This window comes from Galeopterus variegatus, unplaced genomic scaffold (genome assembly GCF_000696425.1).
Source record: "Galeopterus variegatus unplaced genomic scaffold, G_variegatus-3.0.2 Scaffold4011, whole genome shotgun sequence".
Classification (NCBI taxonomy): Eukaryota; Metazoa; Chordata; class Mammalia; order Dermoptera; family Cynocephalidae; genus Galeopterus; species Galeopterus variegatus.
Genome location: NW_007730122.1, coordinates 80,679 through 99,622, shown reverse-complemented (window position 1 = coordinate 99,622; position 18,944 = coordinate 80,679). Strand labels below are relative to the sequence as shown.

Genomic DNA, 18,944 nt, shown 5'->3' with positions numbered 1-18,944 from the left:
GCACCGCACTCAGCCAGTGAGCGGGAACCGGTCTCCACATGGGATCCGAACCCTTGGCGGGAGCGCACTCCAGTGCGCCACCGGGCCGGCCCGTTCCCTCAGTTTTAGAAAGGCATCACAGTGATGCCAGCTACACAGACTACAGCCATGACCACAGCACGACCATACCACTCAGCAGGGCCACTACTGAGTTTCAGGGGCAGTCTGCTGTAGCCAGGAACTACCTGTGGACAGGACAGTAGGAGTCAGAGGTGAAGAAGGGGCAGGAAAATGCTGGAGAGGAGCAGGAAGACCTCCATATGTCCCCAGATCCAAGTACCCAAAATTGAGAAATAGCTATGTAAGATAGAAGTTGGCACAGAAATTGGCAATGTGATGCAGCCAGCTGTGGGTTGGGGGGAAGATGGGGGAAGGCAGTGACTGGGTTATTAGTCAGCTGAGCAGAAGGCAGTCACATGGGGCTTATTTTAAAGCCCCAGATGAACTAACAGACAGAAAAAGAAGCAGACAGAATCCCAGCAAGAAGGGACAGTTGCTAGGCTTTAAAAAAGTTGGGTGAACAATTGGTCTTTATTTGGTGCCAGATGCATCAGAGGCACAAGTGCAGATGCCATGATCATGTAGCAACACTTTTATTTAAGATTGCCATCCAGGTAATCCTGAACAAGTGTATATTAATTTGATTTATATTACCAGCAAAATTAAAACAATGTAAAACATTATCATAGAAAACTTGCGGCCCCCTCACCCAAAAGTATGTCTGTGAAGGGAGCCAAATTTGAGAAACACTGTCCTATATGACTCTCTTTTTATCCCCCCACACTTTGAAAACTTAAGAATCCCTTATCATGAAGTTTAATGGTCTGTTCTAGAATTGCAAGATAAGTTAATTTTCTTCTGTGGTCTATGTGAAAACAGCTAATTTTTTTTTTTTTTAATAAAGAAGTACTTACAGAGGACTCAGTAATTTTTGTCCTATTCTTTCTTTTCCATGTTTTGAAGACCTTAAGAAATGGTATTAATGTGAATACATCAACTGAATGCTTTATCCATGTTTGTCCCTGCCATTAAATAAAGACATGTGCTGCTGTCAAAAAAAAAAAAAAAAAAAGTTGGGGTGAGCTTCAAGAACATTCACTCATTCAGTTTTATATGTGTGTGTCTATACACACACATACACACACAAATATATACACATTTTTTTTTTTGCAGCTGGCCAATATAGGTATTGAACCCTGGAGCTTGGTGTTATCAGCACCACACTCTAACCAACTGGGCCAAAAAAAAAAAAAAAAAAAAAAAGTTGGGGTGAGCTTCAAGAACATTCACTCATTCAGTTTTATATGTGTGTGTCTATACACACACATACACACACAAATATATACACATTTTTTTTTTTGCAGCTGGCCAATATAGGTATTGAACCCTGGAGCTTGGTGTTATCAGCACCACACTCTAACCAACTGGGCTAACTGGTCAGCCCCTACTCATTTTTTGGCAACTATTATTTATTGAGCACTGCCAGGCCCTGTCCCAAATGCTGTGGACACTGCACACAACAAGACACAAAAAAATTCCCTGTATATCATAGAGCTTATAGGAAGTGGTAAGTGCTGTGAAGAGAATATATTAACATAATAAAAAAAAATAATACCCTATTTATTGAGCACCAACTGCGTAGCAGGAACTATGCTAAGCCTTTTATTTGCATTATCTTGTTTCCTCTTTATGACAGCTTTATGAGATGCTTTTATTATCCCTATTTTACAGAGGCAAAGACTAAGGCCCAACAAGAGAAAGTCACATGCCCAAGGACACACAGTAAGGGACAGGACTGGGATTCCAACCAAGATCTGTAGGGCACAAAAACTAGCACTGCAGGCAGGGTGGCGAGGAGTGGTACTGTCTCCAGAGGTCTTTACACAAAGCGGTGGAAGCCAAAGAGAAAAAAGGCATCATAACACAGGTTCCCTCAGTTTTGGAGAATCAGCACCGGATCTGGAGGGAGACAGGGCTCAGAAGTGGGCAGGGGGTTGAACTCATGTCTCCAGCTACCTCCCTTGATCCCACCTACCATACAGTAGGTAACCAGAGGCATGATCCATACTCCATGGGGTGAGAGAAGCAAGGGGCCCATTGATCCTCACTGTGAATAGCTCTGACCAAGGCAGTAGGAAGCCTGGCATGGACAGATCATGGCCCTAAGCCTACCTCTGCCTTGGCTGGGGTAGAGAGAGACAGTGGACCAGCCCTTGAGGCTCCTGAGCTGGGCTAATCTCACTCTGAGAAACTTCCTAGAGAGGTCCCTTTCTCATCTGGACACCCTCAGCAGTGTCCACCCTCCCCTCATGCTGCTGGCTCCCCACCACCACAGGAGCACAGAGCAGGGGCAGGAGCGAAGTGGACTATGCCGATCCAGGCCCAGCGGACTCTTACAGAGTGAGGTGGGTGGTGACTGTCCCCACAGAGAGCAGGTTGTATCAGCAGTGAGCGCTGATGGCTAGGGAGGAGAGGATGGACGAAAACCTGGGGAGGGGGCAGGGGCAAGTTAGGCCCCGCACCATCGGCCTCGCCCCCAAGCTACCTGGAGTTTCATTCAAGGAGTTTGCCTGGGTCCAAGGTGCTCGTAGGTGGACGCGAGGCTGAGGAGCATGCGCAGGTGGGGCGCCCAGGAGCTCATTTGATACAAGGCGAATTCAGGAGGCAGAATCACAGGAGGGGCACCACAGGGGTGGTCATTGTGCTGTGGCTGCATCCATGCCCCCAAGCATCTTCTCAGCTTTCCTGTGACCAGAGAGAGAATGCCAGTTGTGCCATCACCATGTCGCCATGCTCTGAGACAAGGAGATTGTCAGGAGACCAAAGGCCTGCTGCACACAAGAGAGGAGAGGTGATATCTAGGGACCCAGATAATGTGTCTCTCACACACACTTGGTGGTACAGTCAGCTCTGGGTAGACCCTGAGGATTGGGCACACAACCACACACAGAGATACACACAGGGCGCTACAAACACAGTCACAGTGCCCACTATGGTCATGTATACAGTCATACACAGAGAGAGGTATAGAGGCACACCATTGCCACGACAAAGAGACAGACCAACAAAAGGGTTGCTGGACAGTCACAGAATCACCAGTAATGAGGCACAATCACCTATACACACAGTGTCATGTTCTATCACTGACACATCAATGGTGGGGGACAGTCACACCCATGCAGCTCAGAGACACAGGGTGTTACAACACACACCAGTGGTTGGATATGATCATGCACGTGGAGTTCCACAACATGAGAGAATGTCCCAGATTTGTCAAAGTCAGACCCGTTGGTATCATTGCTGGGACACAGAGTCACATGCAGAGACATACAGGGTGTTGTCATAAACATAGTGGCACACACACAGACACAGAGACTCATACAGTCACAGACACACTTTGGAAGTCAGACCCACAATCACACAAAAAGATATGGGGTGTCTCACACAGGAACATGTGTCTCGATGGGACACAATCATTCATCCACAAGTCAGTGTCACACAGATGTCACAAACACAGTCGACCCACTGGTATTCAATCACACACACATTAAGGCATGGGAACAATCATGGAAGTGTTGACACACATATTGCCAGCCCCTCTCAGTTGTGGGACCAATTCCACTCTCCCCACGGTCACAGATATCTAGAAGCTGGTACAATTACAGGTGCACATGCAGCTACTGACATGTGGGCACACAAGAACTCACACGCACGCACTCTGACGCTCTGTTACACACACTAATGCCCAGACTGGCCTGACTCACACTGGCACACATTGGGACCATCCCTGACCCACACTCAGCCATATGCACACCTACACACCTTTGCTAGAGTTTTGAAACACTGCAAAAATGCATTTAAAAGCCTTACACTTTATTACCCGAATGCCTCTGTCTCACACACACACACACACACACACACACACACACACAGCTGCCCCAGAACACAATCATGAACACACACAACCCCACAGAACCCTCAGCCCTTGGTGTGGGTGACCCAAGGAGTCAAACCAGAATCCATGCCCTCCCAGTTGGTGAGGGAGAGAGGGGTGTTGAGAATAAATCCCCATAAAAACCACAGCACATACTTATATGGCTGTTCTGCATAGATTAATTCAATTAAACCTAAAAAAAAATCCTATGAGATGCGTGCAGGATTGATAACACCACGGTCAAGGGTTCATCCCGTTACCGGCTAGCCGTCCAAAAGACAAAAACAAACGAAAAAAAACCCTATGAGGTTAAGTATTATAATTAGCCCATTTCACAGGTAAGACAGTCGAGGCAGAGATGAGTTAAGCACTAGCCCAGAGTCACGGAGCTAGATTATCAGAGTCTGTCTCCTTCACTAATGTCAGCCCTGGATCCTCAGAGCCTAGAACTGCGCTTGGTACACAGTAGGCACTCAATAAATGTTTGTCGAGAGAATAAAGGAATCCACATCTCTTTCACCTTTAATAATTCACCCCGTCATTTCAGGTGGGAAAACTGGAGTGTCCGGTGGAATTCGCGAGCCTCCCAAGTCCACGTCGAGAGTGCGGCTCGTTGTGAGGCGGGGCCAAGGCCCATCCGTCTTCCTATTGGTGCTCCTCCCTTTGTGGGCGGGGCCTATCCAAACCGGCTTCCCAATTTGCCTTCTCCCTGGCGGCCCGTAACCCGGAAGCTCTCTGGGCCAACATGGCGGCGCCCAGCGGCAAGACGGAGCAGGTCTGGAGTCTGCGGCCCGCCGTGTGATTAGGTAGGTCGCGCGTGGGAAGGCGAACACAATCTGCAGCGCCCCGGGGCGGCCCATTCTGGGTAGGGCAGCACAAGAAGGCAGCCCCAGAGGTACCCGGCTGCAGGGCCAGGACGCCATGACCTTTAGGGTTGCGGGGCGGGGACGTGCCGGGAAAGGCCGCCCGCCGCCTCACGCCTCTCATCACCCGTTTTGCAGATGAGACAACTGACTCAGAGGGTTAAAGCCTTCGCCCGAGGTCACACCTCTAGTTGGCAGCGAGGCGGGAATTGGAGCTCGCGTCTGCCTATTTCTCCCAAGGGACCCAGAATCCTGGGTTCAGCTTTGTAGATGTTTTGTAGAAATTTAGCGCTTATTCCCATTCAGTTAATATTTGTTGGGTATCTACCATACGCCAGATACTGTCCTGGGTGCTGGAGACACAACGATGAGGAAGACAGGCAAAAATCCCCCATCTCCTGGGGGAGCCAGTTAATCACAAAACAGGCGATTTCAGATATTGATAGTTGCTAAAAGTACAGTAATCAGGGTGATGGGATCTTTTAGAATGGGAAGAGGAGGGACGGTCAGAGAAGACCTCTCATTTGAATAGAGACATGAATGATCAGAGACAGCAGTGGGAGGCCTGGAGAAGGAAGGTTCCAGACAGAGGGAAAAGCGGTGCAAAGGTTCTGAGAGTGGAATAAACTTGTCTTGTTTCAGAGACAGTGTAGTTGGAGCTGCCAATGGTAGGAGTTGTTTGGAGGAGTACACCCTGTCTGATTTTACTTTAAGTGTGATTTATACTATTAGAGTTTTTAGGCAGAGAGCACTGAGTTTAGTTTACATTTTTATGTGTTTTGTTTTTGTGGTTGGCCTGTATGAGGATCGGAACACTTGACCTTCGTGCTGCAAGGCAGCGCTGTAAACAAGTGTGCTAACCGGCTAGTTTACATTTTTAAAAGCTCCCTCTGGCCACGGTGGGGAGAACTGACTTAAGGAGGTAATGGCAGAAGTGGGAGGCTGGGTAGGTGCACAGGAAAGAGGTCATTGATTGGGGTGGTGCCCTGCAGATGGAGAGAAAAGGGTACACATGGGATGGGCTTGGAAGTAGTCATCAGGACTAGTTGATGGATTGAATAGGGGGAGTGAGGACGTAGTGGACTCAGAAAGGATTCTTAGGTTTGTGGCCTGAATGCCTAGGAATGATGGTACCATTGGCTAGGATGGAGAGGAAGAAGTTTAAGCAGGGATACCAGTATGGAGCAAATTGAGTTTGAGATGGCTGGATGTATGCCAAAGTGGCAGCTAGGTGTGGAAGCTGGAGATCAGGACTGGAGATGAACATTTGGGAGCCAATCAGCACATAGATCATTTTTCAGACTTTAACAAGGGTCTCAGATGTCTTCTATGTGTGTTAAAATGCAGATTTTGATTCAGTAGGTCTAGGGCTAAGATTTTGCATTTCTTTTTTTGGCAGCTGGCAGGTATGGGGATCCAAATCCTTGACCTTGGTGTTGTCAACGCCATGTTCTAACCAACTGAGCTAATCAGCCAGCAGCCAGATTTTACATTTCTAATAAGCTCCCAGGTGGTGCTGATACTGCCAGTCCCTGGAGCACACCTTAAGTACTGAAGGCTTAGATTAAGGTTTAGTCTGAGCTATGTATTAGAGTCATTCAAGTGCTTTAAAATGCTGATGCCTGAGCCCCACCTCCAGATATTCTGACAATATATCTGGGGTATGGTCTGGGCATTGGGACTTTTAAAAGCTCCTTATATGATTTCAATATGAGCTAAATTTAAGAACCGCTAGAGCTGCATACAAGAAATACAGAGAAGAGAGAAACAAATTGAATGACACCTCAGGGTAGCAGACAGACATCCAGAATGTGGAACTCTTTGCAGCTTCATTTCTCAAAATGTCACCAGACCAGGAGCAACATTACTGGGAAACTTGGTAGATGTGCAGAATTTGGTTCCACCCCAGACTTGCAGAATCAGAATCTGCATTTTTAACAAGATCCCAGGTGATCTGTCTGCACATTCAAGTTTGCACACATTGCAAACTTTAGAGAAGGAAGTAGGTCTTGCTGATTGGCTGAGAAACAGAGGTTAGGTGCGAGGAAGAAACTCAGGAGTGTTAAGGAAGCTGGGGGCAGGGTGCGATGTGTGCAGAGACACTTATCTATGTCAGATGCTTCTGAGAAATCGAGCAAGATGAGACCCGAGAAGTAACCACTGGTTTTGGTAAGGTGTTGAACACACAAAGGTCCTTTACAAGAGTGGTATCAGTCAGTGGTTGAAGCAGCAATCAAATTGGGGAGTGATCACTTGGGAGAGTGTGGTGCTGGTAGCATCAAAATCAAGGGTTCGGATCATACTTATTGGTGAAAGACTGTATGCTTTTCCCTTAAGATCAGGAACAAAACAGGGATGTCCATTCCCGCCACTTCTATTCAGCATTGTACTGTAGGTTCCAGATGGGGCACTTAGGCAATAAAAAGAAAAAAAAGGTATCCAGACTGGAAAGGAAGAGGTAAAACTATCTCTACTTGCAGATGACATGATCTTGTGTATAGAAAATCCCAAAGAATCCAATAAAAAACTATTAGAACTAATAAACAAGTTCAGCAAGTGTGTAGGATACAAGATAAACATATACCCATACTGGTCAACCACCAAAAAAAAAAAAAAGATAAACATATACAAATAAATTTTATTTCCATACACTATCAATGAACCATGCAAAAATGAAATTAAGAAATAATTCCATATATAAGAGCTTCATAAAGAATAAAATACTTAAGAATAAATTTAGCAAAAGAAGTATAAGACTTGTATACTGAAAACTACAAAATGTTGAGAGAAATTAAAGAAGACCTAAATAAGTAGAGAGACATCCCATGTTCATGGATCAGAAGACAATATTGTTAGGATACCAACAATCCCGAAATTGATCTGCAGATTCCACACAATCCCTGGCTTTTTTGCAGAAGTTGTCAGCCATTTCTAAAATTTACATGCAATTTGAGGGACCCAGAATAGTCAAAATCATCTTGAAAATAAACAAAGTTGGAAGACTCACACTTTCTCTTTTCAAAACTTACCACAAAGCTACAGTAATCAAAACTGTGTGGTAGTGGCTTAAGGCTTGACATATAGACCAATAGATTAGAATTTAGAGCCCAGAAATGAGCACTTAGATTAATACTCGATTGATTTTTAGCAAGGGTGCCAAGATGATAAAATGGAGGCAGAATAGTCTCTTCAACAAAGATTGTGAAGACAACTATCTACATGAGGTGAATCCCTTTCTCACACCATACACAATACTTCAAAGTGGATCATAGACCTAAATATAAGAACTAAAACTGTAAAACTCTTAGAAGAAAACATAAAAGCAAATCCTCATGCCCTTGGGCCAGGTAATGGTTTTTTTAGATATAACACCAAAAGTACAGCCACATAAGAAAAAAAATAAACAAATTGGACTTCATCAAAATAAAAAACTTTTGTGCTACAAATGATGACATCAAGACAGTGAAAAGACAACCCACAGAACGGGAGAAAATATTTGCAAATCATAAGAAAATATTTGCAAATATACAACTCAATAATAAAAAGATTAAAAATAAGAAGATAACCCAATTTTTAAAATGGAGAAAGGATCTAATAGATATTTATCCAAAGAAGATATATAATGGCCAATAAGTGCATGACAGGATGCTTAACATCATCAATCATTAAGGAAATGTAAATCCAAACCACAAGATACCACTTTATACCCACTAGGATATCTATAATCAAAAAGACACAAAATAGTTGGCTGTCTGGTTAGCTCAGTTGGTTAGAGCACCACCTTTTTTTTTTTTTTTTTTTTTTTTTTAAAGATGACCGGTAAGGGGATCTTAACCCTTGACTTTTGTGTTGTCAGCACCACGCTCAGCCAGTGAGCGAACCGGCCATCCCTATATGGGATCCGAACCCGGGGCCTTGGTGTTATCAGCACCGCACTCTCCCGAGTGAGCCATGGACCGGCCCAGAGCACCACCTTTTAACACCAAGGTCAAGGGTTTGGATTCCTACACCAGCCAGCTGCAAAAAAAAAAAAAAAAGACACAAAACAAATGTTGATGAGGGATGTGGAGAAATTCCTTATACATTGCTTATAGAGATTGGAATCCTTAGGGGCTGGCCAGTTAGCTCAGTTAGTTAGAGCATGGTACTATAACACTAAGGTCAAGGGTTCGGATCCCTGTACCCAGCCGCAAAAAAAAAAAAAAAGAAAAAAGAAAGTGGAAACCTTATACATGGGAATGTAAAATGGTGCAGCTACCCTGGAAAACAGTTTGGCAGTTCCTCAAAATGTTAAACATAGTTACCATATGTCCAAGCAATTTGACTTCTAAGTATATACCCAAGAGAAGTATAAACATGTGTTCACAGAAATTTTCTACACAACGAATGTTCATAGCAGCAATAGTTACAACAGTCAAAAAGTGAAAACAGGGGTCAAAATGTTCTAAGATTAGACAGCAGTGATGGATGCATAACTCTGCAGATATACTAAAAAAAACCCATTAAATATTACACTTTAAAGGGATAAACTGTATGGTATGTAAATAAAACATAAAAAAACAGAAATAAAAACAAAAAAGGGGGCTGGTCAGTTATTTCACTTGGTTAGAGCATGGTGCTGATACAGCCAGGTCAAGTGTTCGGATCCAGCCACACACAAAAAATGATCCAGTAGGGGGTGGCTACTATAGGAACAAATTCCTGAGGATAGTGAAGGGTTTGGCTCAGCAGAACAGAGACCCTGCATTGTAACAGTCATCTAAACCTATGTTGTGGGTGAGGAAACCACTGGGGCTGGTGTGTTAGTCATGCAGTCTGGAATGTGCCCTCTGCTAGGAGGAGGTCTTGTCTCTGGTAGTGGGTGGGGTGCAAGGCTGATGCTGTTTCTTCTCTCTTGGCCAGGTGGTTGTCCAACAAACAGAGGCATGAGCTGGGTCCAGGCCATCCTGCTGGCCCGAGGCCTTGTTAGGGGCTGGGGAGGTGTCTGTGGGGCTGCCCTCATGGGAGCCCCCTTCTCTCAGGTAAGTGCCAGCAGGGCAGTCATGGTATGGGGGGAGGAAGGCCTTGGAATTTGCTCCCAGTCTCTTCAGAATCTACCCAGTGAAGCCAGTTTGGTGTGTCTGGGCTGGCCTGTTGCTCTGAGGGCCTGTTGAAGGTCCCTAATATATTTTAAAAGGTGCTAGTGCCCACATGGGTGAGGGGGTTGACTTTGAAAATAAGGACATATGAGTAAGTGGATTTGAGTGGTGACCATGGGTAGCTCCTGCATATTCTTGTAAAGATGGGAGTAGAAAATTGAACTTCCGCCTGGCTGGTTTGATCAGTTGGTTGGAGCGTGGTGTTATAACACCAAGGTCAAGGGTTTGGATCCCCATATTGGCCAGCTGCCAAAAAAAAGAAAATCGGAACTTCCTTCCAGCTCAGCAGCCGTAGATAACAGTAACGGTGGTGGTGGTAACTCTGTGCTCTACTGTGCGTTTCACTTACATTATTTTGTCTGTGGTGTTTGCTCGTCGTTGGGCATTCTAGAGTTTCCTTTCTGATCTTTGCCCTATGCATATATCATCTATAGTATTAGTTGGCTGAAATTCACATTAAATGAATGTCTTTTTTTTAACATCACCTTACCTAAGCATGACTTGGGATGACTGTTGATAGCACAGAATAGAGAGAGGAACTAAGAGCACCGACCCCAATCTTACCTGCTGCTTTGCAGCTGTGTGACACTGGGCATCCCACTTTCTCTCCCTGGGCCTCAGTGTCCTCTTCTGTACAATGGGCACTGTAAGAGCTCTCCCTCACAAGGAAGTTGTGAAGATTTAATGAGCCTCATGCTTAAAAAGTGCTCAACAGTGCCTGGAATGGAAGAATATTCAGTAAATATTGGCTCTTATGAACTATATATTTTTAAAGATGCCTTATATATAACTATTCTAATTTAACAGTCAATTTCAATTAAAATAAGAAATTTATAGAGCTGGCTCATTAGCTCACTTGGTTAGAGGGTGATGCTGATAATACCACAGTCAAGGGTTTGGATCCCCTGCCAGCCAGCTGCCAAAATAAGAAAAAGAAAAATTTTGCTATTGTACCATCTAGTGCAGGGGTCAGCAAACTTTGTCATAAAGAGTCAGATAGTATTTCTGGCTTTGTGGGCACATGGTGTCTGTCTCATCAATAGTAGTCCCCCCTGAAAAAGGTTTTGCTTTCTGTGGTTTCAGTTACCCTAGGTCAACCATGGTCCAAAAATATTAAATGGAAAATTCCAGAAATAAACAATTCATAGGTTGTAAATTGCATGCCGTTTTGAGTAATGTGATAAAATCTTGTACCATCCTCCTCCATCGTGACTGGGATATTGAATCATCCCTTTGTCCAGCGTATCCATGCTGTCTATGCCACCTGCCTGCTAGTCACTTAGTAGCCATCGGTTATCAGATTGAAAATAGTGTATGTAGGCTGCGTTACTTTCCGCAGTTTCAGGCATCCTCATTGATAAGGGGGGACTACTGTACTCACAGTGACTTTGTGCTACACTGTAGCACAAAAATAGCCCCAGGCCGTAATAGTGAATGAGCATGCTGTGTTTCAATAAAACTTTATTAGCAAAAGCAGGCAGCTGGCTGGATTTGGCCCACTGGTGGGTTGGGGGTGGGGTGGAGGGGTGGTGGTTGAGGACTTCTGTTCTAGAGGGATCTGGCATGCTCCCAGCAGTATGCACTCCTTATTCTGGGAATCAAGATCTCCTTGACCCAAGGATGGAGGGGTGGTGGTTGAGGACTTCTGTTCTAGAGGGATCTGGCATGCTCCCAGCAGTATGCGCTCCTTATTCTGGGAATCAAGATCTCCTTGACCCAAGGGAGGCACCATCGCAACATATGGGGAAACTGAGCCTGCATAGTAAAGTGGGACGTGGGTGTCATCTGGCTAAAGACAGTCAACTGAGACGCCTGCTGACTCCAAAACCTGCATTTCCTTTTTTTAACTCAGAATTTCATATAAGCAAAATATATATGTGTGTGTGTATATACACATACATATACATACATGCATATATATATACACACACACAGTTGTCATTCTTTGCAGTAGTTCTGTAAAGTCACCACATACACTGAATTAGCGAACACTGAACCTTTACTCCTAGGGAAATACAAGGTTAGGTTCCTGTGAGCATCTGGTTATAACATTTTCATTAACCGACCAGTACATAACCTTGTTTTATGTGTGTTTCTGTTGTTTTTTTTTTTTCCTTTTTGTCTTTTTTCGTGACCGGTAACGGGATCGCAACCCTCAGTGTCGCGCCCGCACCGCGCTCAGCCAGTGAGCGGACCGGTCTCTATATGGGATCCGAACCCTCGGCGGGAGCACCACCACACTCCCAAGCGCCGCACTCAACCGAGTGCGCCACTGGGCCGGCCCATGTGTGTTTCTGTTTAAAGATACCTTACATAATGTATATTTTGACATTGAACTCACAGCTAATAGCACTATAACACATGCCTGAACAAAGCTGGACTACCACATGTATTTTCTCCATAGGGCACATCACAGCCTTGCACTTAGGAACACTAGAAAGCGCTTCCACACTATGCTTGAGGACCATTTTATTTTATTTAATTTTATTTTTGGCAGCTGGCTGGGATGGGAATCCAAACCCTTGACCTTGGTGTTATAACACTGTGCTCTAACCAGCTGAGCTAACCAGCCAGCCCCTGGAGCCATTGTGAACAGCGAAGTCACCAATAAAATAATGCAAAAAACCTGCACTAAATAAACCACAGAAAAAGGCATGTGTTTATAGCATGAGAGCAGAAACCAAGAAAGCAGAGCATCCCTTGTTCGGCTTCAGCTAGGAATATAAACATTGGGTGACAAATGGTTCCCCTCACTGTGTGGGTCTTCGAATGACCGGGAAAGCATCCATGAATATTGATTTGGGGATTGTAAATACATTTTAGCAAGTGAGCAAATTTGCAGACGTAAAATTCATAAATAATGAGGATTAACTATATATATGTGTTTTTTGGTAGTTTTGTGGGTATTTTTTTTTTAACAAATGGGAACATAATCTATATACTGTTTCACACCTTGCTTTTTTTCATTTAATAATATACCTTGGTCCAGGGTTTGATCCCTGTACCGGCCAGCTGCCAACAAACAAACAAAAATAAATAAATAATAATATTTATTTAATATTATTATTATTTAATATTTATTTAATATTGGAGCTCATTCCAGGTCACAAGGCAAGACCCTCTGCAGTGTGTTTTACAGGGGCAGGTACTCTTTGTCCAAGTTCATGGCCATTTACTTAACCACTTCCTTGCTGATGGATATTTGGGCCATCATCACTGCCACCAGGGATACCTTTGTACAAAAGTCATTTGGCACTGGTGTGCTCATAGCTGTCAGATTTAAATACCCCAGATGCAGGGTTCCCGTGTCAAAGGTTGCATTTGTCATCACGGTGAATATTACCCAGTTGCCTCCCTGGAGGTTTTACCAACTCCCCCAGCAATGGCAGAGTGCCACTTCTCCCCCCCTCCCCCCAGCCATGCCAGTGTCGCGTTTTATCATACTTTGCAACGGTGCTTCATCTTGGGTTTGTAACCACAGTACCACACTTCCTCCGAGGCCCTCCGGGATGCCGCTGGCACCTCTCCCAGGAAAGAGCCAGCCCGGCAACCCCCCAGGGACACTGGCAGATGCCAGACTCCAGCAGTGGTCCTCTGTCCCCAGGTGCTTCCCCAGGCCCCACAGGGCCTTCACTGCAGCGCTGTGGCCCACAAATCCAAATTGTCGCTGGTTCCGCGGCCACCTGAGTCCCAGCGGAGGCCTGTCAAGGCCTTGGAGCTCCACGAGGAGCTGTTCAGGCAGGCGCCGGCTGGGGAGCGGGACAAGGCAAGCTTCGTACGCACCGTGCAGAACTTCGAGCAGCACAACGTGCACAAGCGAGGCCATGTTGACTTCATCTACCTGGCCCTGCGCAAGATGCGGGAATACGGCGTCGAGAGGGACCTGGCCATCTACAATCGGCTGCTCGACGTCTTCCCCAAGGAGGTCTTCCGGCCTCGCAACGTCATCCAGCGCATCTTTATCCACTACCCACGGCAGCAGGAGTGCGGCATCGCTGTCCTGGAGCAGATGGAGAACCACGGTGAGGCCAGAGGGCAGCCTCCCACTCCTGGTGCTTGGCCCCTCCATTGCTCCATGGCTCCACTCCTTTCTCTTTCCTTCCATCTTTTTCCTCTCCCTCTCTCAATCTCTTTCATCTCTGATCTCTTTCCTGCCTCCCTCTGACTTTCCCTTCCTTTCTTTTTTTGGGGGGGCGGGGAAGTGGTCCGGATTGGAACCCTTGACTTGGTGTTATCAGCACCATGCTCTACCCAAGTGAGTTAACTGACCAACCCTGACTTTCTCTTTCTAGTCTGATTCTATCCCCACTCTCTGCTATCAATTCCCTGACTTCAATTTTCCTCTGTCTCCCCACTTCCCTTCCCTCCTCCACCTCCCTCCCTGAGGTTCTGCCTGTGTCTGCCTGGCACAGGGGTGATACCCAACAAGGAGACGGAGTTCCTGCTGATTCAGATATTTGGACGCAAAAGCTACCCCATGCTCAAGTACCTGCGCATGAAGCTGTGGCTCCCCCGCTTCAAGAACATCAGCCCCTTTCCTGTGCCCCAGGAACTGCCCCAGGACCCTGTGGACCTGGCCAAGTTGGGGCTGCGGCACATGGAGCCCGACCTCAGTGCCAGGGTCACCATCTACCAGGTATCCACTTCTGTCCACACCCTTGGCCATCACCCTGGCTGGGCCCCATCATCACTCCCCTTTACTCACTCAGAGTGATTGGGTAAAACCAGTCCAGATTCCCTGGCTGAGTCCTCTGGAGATTCCTTCCCATAGCCTTTTCCTGGGCACAGCTTGGCCTCTGTGTCAGTCTGTTTGGGCTACTATGATAAAATACCCTAGACTGGGTCATTTGTAAACAATAGGTTTATTGCTCACAGTTCAGAGGCTGGGAAGTCCAAGATCAAGGCACCAATAGATTTAGTGTCTGTTGAGGGTCCACCCTCTGCTCAAAGATGTCACCTTCTCTCTGTGTCCTCACGTGGTGGAAGGGGTGAACAGTTCCCTCATGCCTGTTTTATAGGGGCACTAATCTCATCCATGAGTGCTCCACCCCCATGACCTAATCACCTCCCAAAGGCCCCACTTTTTTTCCCTCTTTTTTTGTGGCTGGTTGGCACAGGGATTGAACCCTGAACCTTAGCGTTATCAGCACCACGCTCTACCCAATTCCACTTCTTGATACTGGGTGGAAGGGGTGAACAGTTCCCTCATGCCTGTTTTATAGGGGCACTAATCTCATCCATGAGGGCTCCACCCCCATGACCTAATCACCTCCCAAAGGCCCCACTTTTTTTCCCTCTTTTTTTGTGGCTGGTTGGTACAGGGATTGAACCCTGAACCTTAGCGTTATCAGCACCACGCTCTACCCAATTCCACTTCTTGATACTGTTGCATCAAAGGTAGGTTTCAGCATATGCATTTGGGGGTGACACAGGCATTCAGACCATAGCAACCCCTGGCTCTGCTCCCACCCCTCTGCCCATGCTCACTACATGCTAGGCATCTGCTGTCCTTTCTGTTCCTTGAGTGTTCCATACCAATTCCCACCTCAGGCCCTTGTGTTCCCTCTGCCAAGAACACAATTCCCCAGGGACTTCATGTTTCTTCAGGTCTCAGCTCCACTGTTTCTTCCTCAGGATGCCCCTCCTGACCACCATGGCCAAGGTGCCACCCCTTCCCCATGCTGTGTTTGGTTCACTGTGACTCAGTTTCCCTCATGTCTCCCAAGGCCCAGTGAAGGGTCTGGCAGAGCTGGTGCTTAGCAGTGACTTGTTGAATAACTGAGTGGAGTAACACCCCAGCCCTGTTGTCCTAGGGGGTCCCCACTTATGCCAGGCCACATGGAGGACCTGAAGAGAGCCCCTCACAGCACTTGTCATCTGGTCTTAGAGGCTGACCTCAGATAAGTTTCTTTCAGAGCCACTGGTTCTGAGATGGAGAAGCCCTGGGTGCTATGGAAGCCCAGAGGGGCCAGGGCTTACTAGAGGAGGTGAGGGTGAGCCGGGCTCAGGGAGGACCTTAACCCTCTGAAATGGAAAGAACATTCTGGGCAGAAGGAGCAATATGTGCCTAGGAGGGCAGCTGGGAATCGCTGGAGTTGCTACGAGGGCATCCTTTGGCCAGGGCATGGGGTCCAGGGAGTGGGGAATGCTGGGTTAAAGAGCTTGGTTTTGAACCTGTTCATTGATGGGAAGAGCCATGGGGAGGTTTTAAGAAGAGGGACAGGGTTGGAGTTCTGTTTCTGGAAGATCTGTGATTTCCAAAGTGCCCTCTGGCAGCCATGTGGATGATGTTGGATGGGGAGATGGGCAGGAAGACAGAGGGGGAGGACAGGAGGTGACTGCAGTATCCAGGTGAGAGATCACAGAGACTTGGCCTTGAGGGTTGCAGCAGAATGGAGAGGGAGGGTAGTTTTTCATTCATTTCTTCATTTTTTAAAAAGTTATGCAAAAAAAAAGCCAAACAGCACAAAAGAGCCCACAGTGAAGAGTCCTCCTGTCCTACCCTGGTCCTTCAGCCACTCAGTCTCCTTCCCCAGAGGTGGCTGTGTCTATGTCTCCCCTTCCACAGAGGTTCTATGCATTTACAAGCAGATATATATGGGTTTTTTTTTTTTTTTTGTATACATACCCTTTGTATTTCTTCCTTCCCTTCCTTGCCTTCCTTCCTTCCTTTCCTTTTTTTTTTTTAAAGATTACCGATAATTAACCCTTGACTTGGTGCTTTCAGCACCACACTCTCCCAAGTGAGCCACGGGCCAGCCCTTATACCCTTTGTATTTAAATATTCTTTCCCCCTATCTCATTATGAGAAATATATACAGAAAGGTTGAAAACATGGTAAAGTGATCACCTGCACCACCTAGACTTCGAAGAGATCCCCCTTTCCATTTCTCTCTCTTCCAGCTTCTCTGTAGGAGCTGGGGGGTCACAAGCTTCCACCCCTCCTCTTCCTTGCAGATGCCTTTACCCAGAGACTCACTGGGTGCAGCAGATCCCACCCAGCCCCACATTGTAGGTAAGGCCCCATGCACGGGGCAGCTAGGCCTCTAAGAAGCCCTAGCCCCTGCCGGGTTCCCCCTGGACCTGCGAGGTGGGCTCCCTGGCCTTTGGACAGAGCTCCTGAGCCAGGGCACATGTGTCTCCACACCAGGAATCCAGAGTCCAGATCAGCAGGCCGCCCTGGCCCGCCACAACCCAGCCCGGCCTGTCTTCGTCGAGGGCCCCTTCTCCCTATGGCTTCGTAACAAGTGTGTCTATTACCACATTCTCAGAGCGGACTTGCTGCCCCCAGAGGAGAGGGTGAGAGCCCAGAGTGTGCATGGGGGGATTAGAGGTGGAGGTGGACTGGTGCCACTCCGAGGGCTTATTTTTTTTATTTTTATTTTTAAAGATTACTGGTAAGGGGATCTTAACCCTTGACTTGGTGTTGTCAGCACCACGCTCTCCCAAGTGAGCCACGGGCCAGCCCTACTCTGAGGGCTTATATGAGGGGTTGGGCAGGGGTAGGCAGCTGCAAAATCCTGTGCCTCTGACCTTGACTGCACCTCCTCCTGGGGCAGGAAGTGGAGGAGATTCCGGAGGAGTGGAACCTCTACTACCCGATGCAGCTAGACCTGGACTATGCAAGGAGTGGCTGGGACGACTATGAGTTTGACATCGACGAAGGTAAAAACCAGCATGCAGAGGACCCCAAACACCACACAGGATGAGGTGTGGCCTCTGGGGTCCAGGGGTGGAGCCCAGGCTGAGACACAGCTCACTTCACACACACAGACACATACAACTCATGTGCTCCAAGAGCTCCAAGCCTGAGGCCACCCTGCCTGTCATCCCTTGGTCATTTCCCCCTCCTTTACACATGTATGGAGCACCTGTGTGCAGGCTACTGGCTACTGGGTGTGACCAGGACAGACCCGATCCCTCGGGTCAGCAGGGGAACAGGCAAGTTATAGTTTTGCGAGTTCAGGGTAGGAGCATGCCACCCAGACTGGAGTGGGGGGGGTCAAGAGGGCTTCCTGGAAGAATCTGGAAGAACCAGGAGGCATCACCCAAGCAAACTGAATGGGCAGTCGAGGCAGAGCTTGTGCAAAGGTTTAGAAGCACAAGACAGTGAAAGGGAGCTTAAAGGGTCTCAAAGGGGTGCGGGCATGGGGGACCTACTCCAGCCCCCACTACACAAACTGAGAGCCCCTCTTTCCCAACAGTGGAGGAAGGCCCCATCTTTGCCATGTGCATGACGGGTGCCCACGACCAGACGACGCTGGCCAAGTGGATCCAAGGCCTGCAGGAGACCAACCCAGCCCTGGCCCAGATCCCCGTGGTCTTCCGCCTGGCAGGATCCACTGGGGAGCTCCTGACATCCTCCTCAGGGCAGGAGGAGCCACCCCCGCCACCACCAGAGGGCCAGGAGGAAGACGACAATGTGCAGCGACAGCAGCAGAGCCACAGTTGACTCTGAGCAGGCACGAGGGCACAGGCAGTGGCCCTAGGAGGCTGTGGACTGGTGTGAACGCATGACATGATCTTTGAGTGTACAGCAAATAAAGTGTTCCTGTTTGGGGCTGCCTTCCCTCTTTGGCAGAGTGGCATTACCTTCCCAGGATCTCAGCTGTCGGGCTGCCAGCGATGGGTAGTCGACATCCCCCCTCCTGTAGGGGCTGGCTACAAAACCTCAGTCTTTCCTTCTAAACGAAGTTACAAAGTTTAGTAGAAAACGGGGCATGGACAACGAGTGGGCCTCGCGCATGCGCAGTTTCCGTTCTCGTTCTCCTTTTAGTGCCGCGGGCAGTGAGGATCCATGAGAAATTTCCCGGCGGCGCGGAAGATGCGCGCCACTTCCGGTCGGGCTCCTAACAACGGGGAAGGTTGGTAAGCAGGGTGGGGGGGATGGCGGAGCGGGCGCCGGAGCCCGAGGCGGAGGCGGAGGCTGAGGCGGGCGCAGGCGGGGAGGCGGCGAACGAGGAGGGCGCG

General features: G+C 47.6%; 1 protein-coding gene and 1 long non-coding RNA gene across 4 annotated transcripts; one reads left to right on the top strand and one right to left on the bottom strand.

Annotated features, from left to right (window-relative positions):
- Positions 1–1,681: 1,681 nt before the first annotated feature.
- On the bottom strand, positions 1,682–2,676 carry LOC103602099. Its single transcript, XR_551504.1, has 2 exons — positions 2,585–2,676; positions 1,682–1,998 (listed from the first exon to the last, which is right to left on the bottom strand). It is a non-coding gene; the product is annotated as an uncharacterized LOC103602099 (long non-coding RNA).
- Positions 2,677–4,694: 2,018 nt separating this feature from the next.
- ECSIT (ECSIT signalling integrator) lies at positions 4,695–18,549 on the top strand. Of its 3 annotated transcripts, none has more exons than XM_008586524.1 (8): positions 4,695–4,771; positions 9,739–9,857; positions 13,579–13,996; positions 14,387–14,610; positions 16,932–16,989; positions 17,125–17,273; positions 17,534–17,639; positions 18,179–18,549. In XM_008586524.1, the coding sequence occupies exons 2-8, from the start codon at positions 9,762–9,764 to the stop codon at positions 18,424–18,426; spliced, it is 1,299 nt and encodes a 432-aa protein (XP_008584746.1). In that variant the 5' UTR covers positions 4,695–4,771; positions 9,739–9,761; the 3' UTR covers positions 18,427–18,549. The 3 variants fall into 3 exon arrangements, with proteins under 3 accessions (XP_008584746.1, XP_008584745.1, XP_008584747.1); XM_008586523.1 differs by having other exon boundaries at positions 4,701–4,779; XM_008586525.1 differs by lacking the exons at positions 16,932–16,989; positions 17,125–17,273 and having other exon boundaries at positions 4,701–4,779.
- The last annotated feature ends 395 nt before the right edge of the window (positions 18,550–18,944 follow it).

Bases quoted from the DNA above. Each gene is read 5' to 3' on its own strand.
- ECSIT (XM_008586524.1), top strand. From the start codon at position 9,762: ATGAGCTGGGTCCAGGCCATCCTGCTGGCCCGAGGCCTTGTTAGGGGC. The intron at 13,997-14,386 runs GTGAGGCCAGAG...TGCCTGGCACAG, and splicing joins GGAGCAGATGGAGAACCACG to GGGTGATACCCAACAAGGAG. The intron at 16,990-17,124 runs GTAAGGCCCCAT...TCTCCACACCAG, and splicing joins CACCCAGCCCCACATTGTAG to GAATCCAGAGTCCAGATCAG.